The 16,319-nt window shown below is 35.9% G+C and overlaps 1 protein-coding gene and 1 non-coding gene across 3 annotated transcripts; both read left to right on the forward strand.

Annotated features, from left to right (window-relative positions):
* The first annotated feature begins 1,380 nt into the window (after positions 1–1,380).
* Positions 1,381–5,867, forward strand: LOC130979806 (uncharacterized). 2 transcript variants are annotated; one of them, XR_009086739.1, is made up of 7 exons: positions 1,381–1,838; positions 1,916–2,014; positions 2,090–2,131; positions 2,221–2,368; positions 2,545–2,685; positions 3,468–3,571; positions 4,289–5,867. XR_009086739.1 is itself a non-coding variant. In XM_057903354.1 (6 exons), the coding sequence occupies exons 1-6, from the start codon at positions 1,590–1,592 to the stop codon at positions 3,515–3,517; spliced, it is 690 nt and encodes a 229-aa protein (XP_057759337.1). In that variant the 5' UTR covers positions 1,388–1,589; the 3' UTR covers positions 3,518–3,840. The 2 variants fall into 2 exon arrangements, 1 of the variants encoding a protein (XP_057759337.1); XM_057903354.1 differs by lacking the exon at positions 4,289–5,867 and having other exon boundaries at positions 1,388–1,838; positions 2,584–2,685; positions 3,468–3,840.
* Positions 5,868–15,794: 9,927 nt separating this feature from the next.
* Positions 15,795–15,902, forward strand: LOC130983396 (small nucleolar RNA R71). Its single transcript, XR_009087390.1, has one exon. It is a non-coding gene; the product is annotated as a small nucleolar RNA R71 (small nucleolar RNA).
* Positions 15,903–16,319: the final 417 nt, after the last annotated feature.

Below are 16,319 nucleotides of genomic sequence, written 5' to 3' on the forward strand. Positions count from 1 at the left end.
TGCCATCTTGATTCAAAATATATTAGAACTTTATTCTCTCATTTTAACAATCATTTCATTTTAAAAATTTATAATTCTTTATTTTTATATATATTATTAAATAATTATTTAAAAATTCAACTTGCATACAATTAAAAAAAAAACTCTTTATAATATTTATAACAGAGAATTTTTCAACTATATTGCTACAAATAAAATCGAAGCTAATTTAAACAAAAAAACAACAACAGCAAATTAGATCAGCATCCTTTCAATTTTAAAACAATTTATAAAAAAAACACACAAAATTTATTTTAATTTGATAATTGATATTTAGATTGCATATATATAATATATCTAATAAAAAGTTATCAAGTTGACTATTAAATGCTAAAAAATAAGTTGAAAAAAATTCAATAGATAAAACTAACATAACAATATCAATTTGTCCTTATCAAATAGTAAAATAAATCTCTTAAATTTAAGCAAAGTACCTAAAAAGTAACTTAATATTTATTTTTCTAAAATAATTGTTGAAATATTAAAGTTGTCTATATAACAACTACTTGATAAAATATCTTAATTTTGAAATAATTTTAAGAAAATAATTGAGTTAACCAAAGGATTTGTGAGATTAATTTATAACAATAATTTTTTATATAGAGTCAAATTTATTAAAATAATTTTTATGAGACCAAATAAATAATATTATTATATATTACTAAATACATTTCTAAATTTTAATGAGTCACTTGGCCCACTACCTTATAATACCTAAGATACGTTTCTTAACTTATGATGATAAAGCTTATTATTAGTGTGGTAGCACAATATAATGGATGATTGGAGGTAGAGAATGTAGAAGTTTTGTTAAAGAGAATAAGAATGATGGTGGTGGTAGTATAGTTAATTATTATCAGAACCGAATTAATAATTAATTTGATTAAAATATTACGTTTTTAGATTATTAGTTTAACTATTAGATTATTGATTGAACTAGTTTATTTGATTATAATTAAATAATTATATAAAATTTTATTTTATTTTTATTTCTTTGTTATGTATTAAATTAAATATTATTTTTGAATTTTAATAATACATTAGTTAATTTAAAAAATATAAAATTTCAAAAAATATTATGATTATAAAAGATATTTTTGTCTTTTTATTAATTTAAAAATATTTAGTAAAATTTATATTTATTTTAAAAATTATGTATAGTTAAAAAATATTAATTTAAAAAAGAATAAATACAAAATAAAATTAAAATTAAATAAATATAAAAAATATAATTAAAGGGACATGAAGTTTTACATTGCTCAGAACTAATTAGTGAAGAATATGTATAAGGCTTACGAGAGAATGGCAGCTTGTGAGTAATGTATTGTAGGAGACTAAAAGTTTAATCGCAAAAACGATCAAATTATCGGTTTATGAGTTGGTCTGATCTAGTTCTAATAACAATAGGCGAAAAATATACAGTTTTAATAACTATGTGTGAATTAGAAAACCATTGAACTATATATTTATTTCAAAACAATATTAAATAGTATCATAAAAAAATAAAATCAAATACACGAGTAGTTAAGAAATAAATTCCCCCAGACACAATGGAAAAGAAGTCGCATCAGTGTGGCATGATGGACAGACATCAAACCCAGAAAAAACCCAGAGTCCTCTGCCTCCACGGGTTCAGGACCAGCGGTGAAATCCTCAACAAACTTGTTTCACGATGGCCCCAATCTGTAACACAAAAGCTGGACCTCGTTTTCCTCGATGCAAAGTTCCCAGCACAAGGAAAATCAGATGTTGAAACCATTTTTGATCCTCCTTACTTTGAATGGTTCCAAGCCAACCAGGTTCAAACTAATTATATCTTCAATTCAACGATGCATATATAATAATCTTCTCTCTAAGGCTTAAATTTGTGTCACAGGATTTTTCGGAGTACATGAACTTCGAAGAATGCTTAGCATACGTTGAAGATTTCATGGTGGAAAATGGTCCTTTTGATGGCTTACTTGGATTCTCTCAGGTAAGCAAAACCCCGAAAATATTTTTTTATTAAAATACTTATTTTCGTTTGGTCTAATCATTGGATCTGGATCAGGGCGCCATTTTGGCGGCAGCATTGCCTGGAATGCAGGCTCAGGTACTATATAATTAAAGACACGCATCTTAAATTTGATTTGATTAGATTGGAGTGATGAATGATGAATGATGATGACGGTGATAATATAGGGTATAGCACTTGGGAAGGTAAAGAACAAGATCAAGTTCTTGATTTTGATATCAGGAGCCAAGTTTGGTGGAAACAAGTTTGGAGCTCCTAAACTAGCTTCTAATGCATTCTCAAAACCAATTGATATACCCTCTATCCACTTTATAGGTACTTTGTCTCCTCTTTCTTCTCAACTCACTAATCTTTTCTGCTACTCTTCTCTCTTTCTCCTTTGCATCAAAAACAATATTTTTTTTTATCCCATTTTATTTTTTAATTTAATCTTGTTTGTTATGCTTTTTTTTCAAAATGGTCTTCCGAAATTCTGATATGGAAAAGTATAGACAAACAATGATAATTGTAAACAATGATGTGTGGTGAAGGGGAAACGGATTTCATGAAGCAGGAGAGCACTGAATTGGGGGAGGCATTCTTGGATCCTGTTGTGATTCATCATCCAAGAGGCCACACTGTTCCCAGACTTGGTTAGTCATATACCATTACATGTACCATCCTTTTCTTGAATTTCCTAATTCTAAAAATTTAAAACCCTGTAAGAGAAGTTAATGTTATAGTTTACAAAATATACTATGTAAAGGTAGTATTGAATATATTTGTTATTACCTAAGTCCTAAATCTTAGGTGAAGTCAATATATGTATTCAGAAATGGAGAGAAATTGGATTGACTTTTGAAATAAAAATACTAAGTGGACATTAAAATTATTGACCAAAATCATTCACTAAATATTTATGTATACATGTTTTATTTAATTTGTTTTTAATATATATTTTATATTTTAATATATATTTTACATTGATAAATTTTGATAGTTATTTTTTTATATACAGATAATATGATTATGATCGAATTATGGCCAGATCTAACAAATTTTATTTGATTTTATTTTAACTTATCTTTAAGTTAGAATGTTAAATTTAAAAATTGTTGATCGAAAAGTTTTATTTTATTAAAATATAAGATTAATAAATTAAGTCCATAGTAGTATGAATTTTAAAATATATATTTTTTTTATTTAAAACCTTTTAGGTAATTGAAAGATTTTCAAAATTGTCAAGAGTCAAATGCCTATACGCGTCTCCTCTACGTCCTTGCAGACACGTACAATAATTTGCCACAATCTTGTTGAATAATGTAGCTAGTAGCTTTGTTGCACTTTAGTTTTATGCATATAAAAGTAGTGAAAGGAAGCATGAGATTTTTAATTTGTTTGGTGGTTCCTTTAATTCAATTCCTTTTATTTGCAGATGATAAGAGTGTTGAAACTGTGCTCGGTTTCATTGAGAAGATTAATTAAGCAAGCAAGAGACTGTTATGATGATGATGTGAGATGCATTTTTATCATCATCATGTAAGTTGAACAATGCATCAGCCATCATGCGTCATAGCACTTTCTCTTTTCTATTTTATATGGTGTAAGATTGTTTAGAAAATGACACGAAAGAAAGAGGGGTAGGTTTATGCTATTAATGACTTAATCAAAGATGTTATCGGCTGTTGTTATGGAGAATGTGATTCATATGATTATTTAATAAGTGTTACGTTTAGAATTTGTGTACTTAATATCCGGTCCATTAAGAATTGATGAATCAAGTTACCTAAACATTAAAATTTAAGTCACCACTCACCAATTAATTAACTATCACATAAAAATATGTATTCAATGTCTATAAAATTGTTTGATTATGCTGTTATAAAAGATTTCATTATTTTGTTATAATATATTTAATTATTTTGCTTGTCAAATTTTTTGATTATTTTGGTGAATAATTATTTTATTACAAATATATATATATATATATATATATATATATATATATATATATATATATATATATATTACTTCTATTGCATTAGTAATTAAAATCTTGCCGTTATCTCTGATGCCATGCTTGTCTATAACGCTTATATAGTTATATTATGTGCAATTCCTTCTTTAGTGAGATTTGTTGAGTTAAGAAATTAACTAAATTAATTAGTGATGACAAACATTATTTTTGGGTAAAATAAATAATTAGTGTTGAGTGTTAATAATGATATGTTACTAATTATTTATTAAACAATGCAGGCCAAGACTTTGTCTAGCAGCCCAAAATGGAATAAAAATAAAACATCAAGGCTAATGGGCTGGTTAGTCAAGTGGAGCCCAAAAGAAACAAAGCCAAAGAAACCAACGGGCTGAATATGAAGAAAGCAAACCCAAGCCCGAAATGCTTACCCAAGTTGATCCCACCAAGCTTCTCATACAAGATTGAAGTCTTCACTCTCTCTTATTGTTTCGGTCAGCAACAAAATATTAGAAAGAGAGCTGTGTTCCTCCTGCTACTTTTATCAGAGAAGAAAGAAAAAGAAAGCTTAATCATAAAGCAAAGATCTAATCACCCATCAAAGTGAGTTAGAAATTAAAAGGTGATTTATTTCCATTTGCATGCAACTTACTTTCTTCACTTCATCTCAAATCTTCTGGCTTACCATTTTTGGATAAATGGAAAAAGTGTTCTCTGATCTTCATTGCTATGCATCTACGGTCATATATGTGTCTTGGGGACCAAGTTGTTTTTCAATGGCCAAGATCTGGGATTACCATTGAAAATGGTTGTTTATACTGCTCAAATGTCTTTGGTCAAGCAAAAAGGAGACAGCTTGGAAATCCCTAATTTGGGACAAATGAAGAAAGCAATCTCTGTTCACCACTACTGTACATCAATGGTCAAGATTGTTTCTTGGGGACCAAGAAGTATTTCAAGGGTTCAGATTAGGCTTCACTATTGAAAATAATTTTCTTTGCTTCCCTGAGGCTTTCGGTCATGAAAGAAGGTCAGACTCAAACTTCTAATTTGGGAATTAACTGAAAAAAAAGGTGATGTGGTGTGTGAGAAAAGCACACAGATCAAGGTGTTGACCTTGGAAGAAGAACCAAGCAACATGCAAGGAGATAAAAAGAAGCTTGCTGTTCATTCAGGCGTAAGGAGAGAAAACCAGAGTTTGAAAGTTTTGTTCTGAGAAGAGCTCTTTGAAGAAGTTCAACTAACTGGACAGTGTAACCTAATCAAAGGTGCATTCCGCCAGTATGAAGAACTGAATCAGAGGCTTGCTAATATGGTTTTTCGCATAGCACAGAGGCTGTTGATGAAGTCAATCTCCTTCATGTTTTACTGATTGTAATGTATTTTTCTAAGCTTATCTTTCTGTAATTTCTTGAGAGAAAAGGCAAAGTGAGAAAGCTTAAGAAAAAGCCATGAGTGAAAAAAGGCTGAGAGATACACTTGAGAGAAAAGCCTAGAGTTATTTTCAGATTTCTTTAGGTTGATTAAGTGTTTTGTATCTTGTACCAGTTTGGTATCCCTTTCTTAGTTGGGATAGCACTAAGAGTGAATAGTTGAGTGTTAGCATAGCCAATGTCAAGTTAGGTTAGAACTTGAGTGTGAAATTGGTGTATGTAATACTGTTAACTATAGTGAAATTCTTCCATAGTTGTGGAGGAGACTGGATGTAGGTTGCATAGCACAAAGCAACCGAACCAGGATATATGCTGGTGTTAGCTTTTTCTTCTCTGTCATGTTCTGTTTTCTGATATTCATGAGACAAAAATAAATTGTCTCATAAATTTCCGCTGCTGAGTTCAAACAGAATTAGATTTGTAACTTTGATTTAAAAAGGTTCAAAAACAGCAACTGAAAAGGAAGGCATAGATTCAACCCCCCTTCTCTAAGCCTACCACAACCTTCAATTGGTATCAGGAGCTAAGGTCTCAAGAATCAAGCTTAACCGCTTGGAGCAAAGATCCAATGGCGAACAACTTGGGCACAACCACAATTGCATACACCCTCACTGAAGGTCAGTCAAACAACCGACCACCTTTCTTCAACGGGAAGAACTATTCCTACTGGAAAGAAAGGATAAGGATCTTCATCCAATCCATTGATTACAACCTATGGAAGATCGTTGTGAGCGGTCCAAAGATCCCAACAAAAATAAGTGCTGATGGAGTGGTAACTCCAAAAGAAGAAGCTGAATGGAATGAAGATGATAAGAAGAAGATAGAGCTGAACGCTAAAGCAATCAACCTTCTTCACTGTGCTATCAGCTTTGAAGAGTACCGGAAGGTGTCTAGATGCAAGACAGCCAAAGAAATCTGGGAAAAACTCCAGGTTACACACGAAGGCACTAAACAAGTCAAAGAAACGAGGATTGATATGCTGCGAAAAGAGTACGAGATGTTTAGCATGAAGGATGGAGAAAGTATTGATGAAGCATTTGAGAGATTCTCAATCATAATCAACAACCTTGATGCTATGGGTACAAACTATGCAGAACAAACCTTGGTGAGAAAACTCCTTAGAAGCCTCACAAAAGAGTGGGAAAACACTGCCACTGTCCTAACCGAGAGTAACAACATAAGTCCCATAACCTATGATGAGCTGAGAGGAAAACTCCTTGCCTATGAAGCCACACACACAAACACAGACTCAAAGAAAAAGGGAATAGCCCTTAAGTCACAAATAGAACCAAAATAGAGTGAGTCAAGTGATGGTATTTCAGATGACGAGCTTTTGTTTTTTGCTAGGAGATTTAGAAGGATGTTGAAGAGCAAAGGCAAATACAAGGGCTCAAGTTCAAAGGAGCACAAGATAGACTTGAGCAAGGTGACGTGTCATCATTGCAAGGAGGCTGGACACTTCAAGTCAAACTGTCCAAAGCTCAAAAAGGAGGACAAAGAAAAGAAGGAAAGGAAGAGAGTACTCATGGCAGCTTGGGAGGATCTTGAGAATGACTCAAATGAAGAAGAAGAATCTGAAGGAGATGACAAGGACTGTTTCATGGCTGGAAACAACAATCTTGATGAGGTAAACTATTATGATTTAACCATTGAAGACTTGCATGCCATTATTGATGATCTCACTTTAAATACATCAAAACTGCTTGACAAATATAATAAGTGTAGATCTGAAAGAGATGTGTTAAGAGCTGAAAATGAATTTTTAAATGAAAAAGTAAAGGAAACTGAATGTGCTTTGGACATCATTGAAGAAAACAGATTTCTAAAATCTGAACTTGAAAAATTAAAAGGAAAGCACATTATGGTTCCTTCTCATGAGTTAATTGCTGAAAATGAAAGATTAAATAATATGATTAAAAGGCTAAATGCTGACTTGGCAAAATTTGCTCAAGGTTCTAGTAACTTGGACAAATTACTTGCAAGTCAAAGACCATTGTTTGAAAAATCTGGTTTAGGCTACATAGCCAAGGAAGATGCAGTTTCTAATATTTCCTCTATAAAGTTTGTGGCTTCTTCATCAAATACCAAAACTATACCAAACAAAGTTGGTGTTGAAAATGCTCCAACATTTAAAGAAAAATTTGATGAAGTATACACAAGTGAAACTGAGCATTCACCAAAAACTGAACCGAGTTCAAACCGGCCAGGTTTGGGTTACATTTCAAAAAATGAGGATGCTTTTAAGAAACCACCATTTTACAACAAAACCTCATTTTCGAAAGGTAAAAATATTCAAAAAAATTCTGGTGAAAACATTTTTGCAAAGAGGAATAATTATAACAAAAATCAGTTTGTCAAAAGAAATGCATCTCCTCCAAAAACCAGAAAATTCCAACCATTTAATCATTTCAAGCAATATAACTCACCTAAATTTCAGCGGCACACATCAGAAAATCATTGTGTTAATTGCAAGAAATTTGGTCACTCATATGCACAATGCTTCATTGAAAAGAGAGTTGTAGGAAACAAAGTTTACAATGTTGTTTGTGATTTCAATGCACTTGGGCAACCAAGATGGATTAACTTCAAAGGATCCAAATTAGTTTGGATACCTAAGGCTACTTGAAACTCTTCATGCAGATTTGCCTAGCATCCAAGAACAAAAAGGACATGTGGTACATGGATAGTGGATGTTCAAGGCACATGACTGGACGGTCAACCTACTTCATCAAACTAAATAAGTATGATGGAGGTTTTGTGACCTTTGGAGATGATGGTAAAGGTAAAATCATTGCTGTTGGAAAAGTAGGTAATGAGCAATCTACTTTCATTGATGATGTGCTTTTGGTATGTGGTTTAAAGCACAATCTTTTGAGTATTAGCCAGCTGTGTGATTTAGGATATTTAGTTGTTTTCAAAAGGCTTGAATGCTGTGTTGTAAATGAAAAGACAAATGAAGTGATGTTTGTTGCCAAGCGTTTTAATAATATGTATGGACTTACTCTTGATGAACTAAAAGATCAAAATGTAGCTTGTCTCCACGCTAAAGATTCTGAAAAGTGGTTATGGCACAAGAGATTGGGCCATGCAAGTATGTTTCAAATAAACAAACTTGTAAAGAAAGAATTAGTAAGAGGTCTTCCTTTGATAAAGTTTGACAAAGATATCACTTGTGATGCTTGCCAAATGGGAAAACAAACAAAAAGTTCTTTTAAACCAAAGGAAGACATCTCTACTAAAAGACCACTTGAGTTGCTACACATTGATTTATTTGGTCCAACAAGAACTCAAAGCCTAGGTGGTAAACATTATGGTTTAGTAATTGTGGATGACTATACTAGGTTTGGTTGGGTTTTATTTCTTGCACACAAAAATGAAGCCTTTTCGGCCTTTGAACCTTTTTGCAAGAAAATTCAAAATGAAAAGGATTTGAAAATCTCTTCTATAAGAAGCGATCATGGAACTGAATTTGAAAATAGTTTGTTTGAATCCTTTTGTGAGGAATTTGGAATATCTCACAACTTCTCTTGTCCAAGGACACCGCAACAAAATGGTGTTGTGGAAAGAAGAAATAGAAGCATACAAGAGATGACAAGAGCTATGCTTTGTGAGAGTAATGTTCCAAAATTCCTTTGGGCTGAAGCGGTTAACACGGCTTGCCACATTTTGAATAGAACAATCATAAGGAAATTTTTGAAGAAAACCCCTTATGAACTTTGGAAAGGCTACCCACCAAACTTAGATTACTTGCACATCTTTGGATGCAAATGTTTTGTTTTAAATAACAAAGAAAATTTGGAAAAATTTGATCCAAAGGCTTATGAGTGCTTGTTTGTAGGATATTCCACAACTAGTAAAGCATATAGAGTTTATCATCAAGATGCTAGAATCATTGAAGAATCCATACATGTTACATTTTGTGATACTAACTTGGTGAAAAGCATTTTGGAAGATGGTGATGCAGGAAATCAAGCTCAAAAGGATGATGAAGCTGCTCAGAATCATGGAAAAGAAAATTCTGGACAAGCTGAACCAGAAACAGCAAATGCTGAAAATTCAAGAGACAATTCCATTTTGTCTCATGAATCTAAAGGAAATTCTGCAGACAGCAGCATACAGAATCCATTGGTGACCGAATCTGCCTCCAAGTCCACCAGACCTCGTGAATGGAGATTCTTGAAGAATTATCCTGAAGAATTTGTAATTGGGGACGTCTCTCATGGAGTGCAAACTAGGTCTTCCACTAGAAAGGCAAATGAAGGTTCAAACATTGCCCTCCTCTCACAAATGGAGCCTCAAAACGTCAAGGAAGCCCTTAGTGACCCCTCTTGGATCAAGGCTATGGAGGATGAGCTTCTTGAGTTTGAAAAGAACCAAGTGTGGACGTTGGTTCCAAGGCCAAGTGGAAAGAAAGTGACCGGCACCAAGTGGATATTCCGGAACAAGTTGGGAGAAGATGGTAGCATTGTAAGAAACAAGGCAAGGCTAGTGGCACAAGGATATGACCAAGAAGAAGGAATAGACTTTGATGAATCCTTTGCCCCTGTTGCACGAATGGAAGCCATTAGACTTCTCCTAGCCTATGCTGCATTTTGTGGTTTTAAATTGTATCAAATGGATGTGAAATGTGCATTTTTAAATGGTGTGATAGATAGAGAAGTATATGTGGAGCAGCCTCCTGGTTTTGAAAATAAAGAGCATTCTGATCATGTTTTTAAATTGTCTAAAGCTCTCTATGGTTTAAGACAAGCTCCTAGAGCTTGGTATGAGAGACTTAGCTCTTTTCTTTTAAAAAATGGTTTTCAAAGAGGCACCACTGATACAACTCTATTTATCAAGAATTCTAATGATTCTTTTATTTTAGTCCAAATATATGTTGATGACATTATTTTTGGATCAGCAAATGAATCCCTTTGTACTGAATTTGGAAAGCTCATGACAAGTGAATTTGACATGAGTATGATGGGTGAACTTAATTTTTTCCTTGGGCTACAGATTAAACAAACTGAAAATGGTATTTTCATTCATCAAGAAAAGTATGCCAAGGAATTAGTTAAGAAATTTGGTCTTGAAAATGCCAAAACCATGGGAACTCCCATTGGTGCACGAAATTGTGATCACTACAACTTCGCACAACTAACCAGCAAGTGCACTGGGTCGTCCAAGTAATACCTTACGCGAGTAAGGGTCGATCCCACGGAGATTGGTGGTATGAAGCAAGCTATGGTCATCTTGTAAATCTCAGTCAGGCAGACTCAAATGGGTATGGTGATAAACGAAAATAACATAAAAGATAAAGATAGGGATACTTATGTATATCATTGGTGTAAGAGCTTCAGACAAGCGTATGAAGATGCCTTCCCTTCCGTCTCTCTGCTTTCTTACTGTCTTCATCCAATCCTTTATTACTCCTTTCCATGGCAAGCTCGTGTAGGGTCTCACTGTTGTCAGCAGCTACCTCCCATCCTCTCAGTGAAAGCGATTGCATATGTCCTGTCACGGCATAGCGGAATTCAGCTGTCGGTTCTCGGTCAGGCCGGAATAATATCCATCGATACTTTTGCATCTGTCACCAGACGCCCCGCCTGCTAGGAGTTTGAAGCACGTCACAGTCATTCAATCATTGAATCCTACTCAGAATACCACAGACAAGGTTTAGACCTTCCGGATTCTCTTGAATGCCGCCATCAGGTCCTGCCTATACCACGAAGATTCCGAAGAATCCAAGAGATATTCACTAAGCCTCAGATGCTTGTAGAACAAGAATGGTTGTCAGTCACCTTGTTCATGGGTGAGAATGGTGATGGGCGTCAATCATCACCTTCATCAAGTTGAAGAACAAGTGATATCTTGGACAAAGAACAAGCGGAATTGAATGGAAGAACAATAGTAATTGCATTAATACTCGAGGTACAGCAGAGCTCCACACCTTAATCTATGGTGTGTAGAAACTCCACCGTTGAAAATACATAAGAACAAGGTCTAGGCATGGCCGAATGGCCAGCCTCCCAATGAGGGTTTAATCATCAAAACATGATCAAAAGATCAAAATACAATAGTAAAAGGTCCTATATATAGAGAACTAGTAGCCTAGGGTGTACAGAGATGAGTAAATGACATAAAAATCCACTTCCGGGCCCACTTGGTGTGTGCTTGGGCTGAGCAATGAAGGAATTTCGTGTAGAGACTTTTTCTGGAGTTAAACGCCAGCTTTTAATCCAGTTTGGGCGTTTAACTCCCATTTAGGTGCCAGTTCCGGCGTTTAACGCTGGAATTTCTGTAGGTGACTTTGAACGCCGGTTTGGGCCATCAAATCTTGGGCAAAGTATGGACTATTATATATTGCTGGAAAGCCCAGGATGTCTACTTTCCAACGCCGTTGAGAGCGCGCCAATTGGGCTTCTGTAGCTCCAGAAAATCCACTTCGAATGCAGGGAGGTCAGAATCCAACAGCATCTGCAGTCCTTTTCAGTCTCTGAATCAGATTTTTGCTCAGGTCCCTCAATTTCAGCCAGAAAATACCTGAAATCACAGAAAAACACACAAACTCATAGTAAAGTCCAGAAAAGTGAATTTTAACTAAAAACTAATAAAAATATAATAAAAACTAAACTAAAACTACTAAAAACATACTAAAAACAATGCCAAAAAGCGTATAAATTATCCGCTCATCACAACACCAAACTTAAATTGTTGCTTGTCCCCAAGCAACTGAAAATCAAATAAGATAAAAAGAAGAGAATATACTATAGACTCCAAATTATCAATGAAACATAGCTCCAAATCAGATGAGCGGGACTAGTAGCTTTTTGCCTCCGAACAGTTTTGGCATCTCACTTTATCCTTTGAAATTCAGAATGATTGGCTTCTTTAGGAACTCAGAATCCAGATAGTGTTATTGATTCTCCTAGTTAAGTATGATGATTCTTGAACACAGCTACTTATTGAGTCTTGGCTGTGGCCCAAAGCACTCTGTCTTCCAGTATTACCACCGGATACATACATGCCACAGACACATAATTGGGTGAACCTTTTCAGATTGTGACTCAGCTTTGCTAAAGTCCCCAATTAGAGGTGTCCAGGGTTCTTAAGCACACTCTTTTTGCCTTGGATCACAACTTTATTTCTTTCTTTTTCTTTTCTTTTCTTTTTCTTTCTTTTTTTTTTCGTTTTTCTGTTTCTCTTCTTTTTTTTTTGTTTTTTGTATTCACTGCTTTTTCTTGCTTCAAGAATCATTTTTATGATTTTTCAGATCCTCAGTAACATGTCTCCTTTTTCATCATTCTTTCAAGAGCCAACAACTTTAACATTCATGAACCACAAATTCAAAAGACATATGCACTGTTCAAGCATACATTCAGAAAACAAAAGCATTGCCACCACATCAAACTAATTAAGCTAGTTTTAAAGATGAATTTGAAATCCTGTACTTCTTGTTCTTTTGTGATAAAAACAGTTTTCATTTAAGAAAGGTGATGGATTCATATTCATAGCTTTAAGGCATAGACACTAAGACACTAATGATCATAAGACACAAACATGGATAAACATAAAGCACTAAAATTCGAAAAACGGAAAAATAAAGAACAAGGAGATTAAAGAACGGGTCCACCTTAGTGATGGCGGCTCTTTCTTTCTCTTGAAGATCCTATGGAGTGCTTGAGCTCCTCAATGTCTCTTCCTTGTCTTTGTTGCTCCTCTCTCATGATCCTTTGATCTTCTCCAATTTCATGGAGGAGGATGGCATGTTCTTGGTGCTCCACCCTTAGTTGTCCCATGTTAGAACTTAATTTTCCTAGGGAGGTGTTAATTTGCTCCCAGTAGTCTTGTGGAGGAAAGTGCATCCCTTGAGGTATCTCAGGGATTTCTTGATGAGAGGGGTCTCTTGTTTGCTCCATCTTCTTCTTAGTGATGGGCTTGAGGTCATGCCTTCTCAGTTGAACCGGCTTTGGATGCCATAAATGGTTGTGGAAAAACAAAAAGCAATGCTTTTACCACACCAAACTTAAAAGGTTTGCTCGTCCTCGAGCAAAAGAAGAAAGAAGAGAGTAGAAGAAGAAGAAATGGGGGAGAGGGAGATGGCTTTGTGGTTCGGCCAAAAAGGGGGAGAAGTGGTGGTTTATGAAGGATGGATGTGAGTGGTGAAGAGAAAGAGATGTTGAGGTGATTGGTGAATGGGTGAAGAAGAAGAGAGAGAGTGGCGGGGTTGGTGGGGATCCTGTGGGGTCCACAGATCCTGAGGTGTCAAGGAAAAGTCATCCCTGCACCAAATGGCATCAAAATCCACGTTTTGAGCCATTTCTGGCGTTAAACGCCGGGCTGGTGCCCATTCCTGGCGTTTAACGCCAGGTTGTAGCCCTTTTCTGGCGTTTAACGCCAGTCTGGTGCCCCTTTCTGGCGTTAAACGCCCAGAATGGTGCCAGACTGGGCGTTAAACGCCCAACTGCTAGGCTTACTGGCGTTTAAACGCCAGCAGCTTCTTCCTCCAGGGTGTGCTGTTTTTCTTCCTGTTTTTCATTCTGTTTTTGCTTTTTCAATGGATTTTGTGACTTCTTATGATCATCAACCTACAAAAAAGATAAAATAACAAAAGACAATAGTTAACTATAAAACATTGGGTTGCCTCCCAACAAGCGCTTCTTTAATGTCATTAGCTTGACAGAGGACTCTCATGGAGCCTCAGAAATACTCAGAACCGTGTTGGAACCTCCCAACACCAAACTTAGAGTTTGAATGTGGGGGTTCAACACCAAACTTAGAGTTTGGTTGTGGCCTCCCAACACCAAACTTAGAGTTTGACTGTGGGGGCTCTGCTTGGCTCTGTTTTGAGAGAAGCTCTTCATGCTTCCTCTCCATGATGATAGAGGGATGTCCTTGGGCCTTAAACACCAAGGATTCTTCATTCACTTGAATGATCAACTCTCCTCTATCAACATCAATCACAGCCTTTGCTGTGGCTAGGAAGGGTCTGCCAAGGATGATGGATTCATCCATGCACTTCCCAGTCTCTAGGACTATGAAATCAGTAGGGATGTAATGGTCTTCAATCTTCACCAAAACATTCTCTACAAGTCCATGAGCTTGTTTTCTTGAATTGTCTGCCATCTCTAATGAGATTCTTGCAGCTTGCACCTCAAAGATCCCTAATTTCTCCATTACAGAGAGGGGCATGAGGTTTACACTTGACCCTAAGTCACACAAGGCCTTCTTGAAGGTCATGGTGCCTATGGTACAAGGTATAGAAAACTTCCCAGGATCCTGCCTCTTTTGAGGCAGTTTCTGCCTAGACAAGTCATCCAGTTCTTTGGTGAGCAAAGGTGGTTCATCCTCCCAAGTCTCATTTCCAAATAACTTGTCATTTAGCTTCATGATTGCTCCAAGGTATTTAGCAACTTGCTCTTCAGTGACATACTCATCCTCTTCAGAGGAAGAATACTCATCAGAGCTCATGAATGGCAGAAGTGATTCCAATGGAATCTCTATGGTCTCATTTTGAGCCTCAGATTCCCATTGGAACTCAGAGGAGATTGGTACACGCCCACTGAGGTCTTCCTCAATGGCGTCCTCCTCCTCTCTTTCCTCTCCACATTCGGCCATGGTTATGGCTTTGCACTCTCCTTTTGGATTTTCTTCTGTATTACTTGGGAGAGTACTAGGAGGGAGTTCAGTAACTTTTCTTGCTCAGCTGACCCACTTGTCCTTCCAAATTTCTGATGGAGGACCTTGTTTCATTCATGAAACTTTGAGTGGTCTTTATTAGATCAGAGACCATTGTTGCTAAGTCAGAGGGGTTCTGCTTAGGATTCTCTGTCTGTTGCTGAGAAGATGATGGAAAAGGTTTGCCATTGCTAAACTTGTTTCTTCCACCATTATTATTGAAACCTTGTTGAGGTCTCTCTTGATTCTTCCATGAGAGATTTGGGTGATTTCTCCATGAAGAATTATAGGTGTTACCATAGGGTTCTCCTAGGTAATTCACCTCTTCCATTGAAGGGTTCTCAGGATCATAAGCTTCTTCCTCAGATGAAGCCTCCTTAGTACTGCTTGGTGCATTTTGCATTCCAGACAGACTTTGAGAAATCAAATTGACTTGTTGAGTCAATATCTTGTTCTGAGCCAATATGGCATTCAGAGTGTCAATCACAAGAACTCCTTTCTTCTGACTAGTCCCATAGTTCACAGGATTCCTTTCAGAAGTGTACATGAATTGGTTATTTGCAACCATTTCAATTAGCTCTTGAGCTTCTGTAGGCGTCTTCTTCAAATGAAGAGATCCTCCAGAAGAGCTATCCAAGGACATCTTAGATAGTTCAGAGAGACCATCATAGAAAATACCTATGATGCTCCATTCAGAAAGCATGTCAGAAGGACATCTTCTGATTAATTGTTTGTATCTTTCCCAAGCTTCATAGAGGGATTCTCCATCCTTCTGTCTGAAGGTTTGGACTTCCACTCTAAGCTTACTCCATCTTTGTGGTGGAAAGAACTTTGCCAAGAAGGCATTGACTAGCTTTTCCCAAGAGTCCAGGCTTTCCTTAGGTTGAGAGTCCAACCATGTCCGAGCTCTGTCTCTTACAGCAAAAGGGAATAGCATCAGTCTATAGACCTCAGGGTCAACCCCATTAGTCTTGACTGTGTCACAGATTTGCAAGAACTCAGCTAAAAACTGATGAGGATCTTCCATTGGAAGTCCATGGAACTTGCAATTCTGTTGCATTAGAGAAACTAATTGAGGCTTTAGCTCAAAGTTGTTTGCTCCAATGGCAGGGATAGAGATGCTTCTCCCATAGAAATCAGGAGTAGGTGCAGTAAAGTCACCCAGCACCTTCCTTGCATTGTTGGCATTGTTGTTGTTTTCGGCTGCCATGTGTTCTTCTTC

Source organism: Arachis stenosperma, chromosome 5, assembly GCF_014773155.1.
Source record: "Arachis stenosperma cultivar V10309 chromosome 5, arast.V10309.gnm1.PFL2, whole genome shotgun sequence".
Taxonomy (NCBI): domain Eukaryota; kingdom Viridiplantae; phylum Streptophyta; class Magnoliopsida; order Fabales; family Fabaceae; genus Arachis; species Arachis stenosperma.

Coding starts and splice junctions, on each gene's coding strand:
- LOC130979806 (XM_057903354.1), top strand. CDS start 1,590: ATGGAAAAGAAGTCGCATCAGTGTGGCATGATGGACAGACATCAAACC. Junction 2,015..2,089: donor GCTTACTTGGATTCTCTCAG/GTAAGCAAAACC, acceptor GATCTGGATCAG/GGCGCCATTTTGGCGGCAGC. Junction 2,132..2,220: donor TGCCTGGAATGCAGGCTCAG/GTACTATATAAT, acceptor GTGATAATATAG/GGTATAGCACTTGGGAAGGT.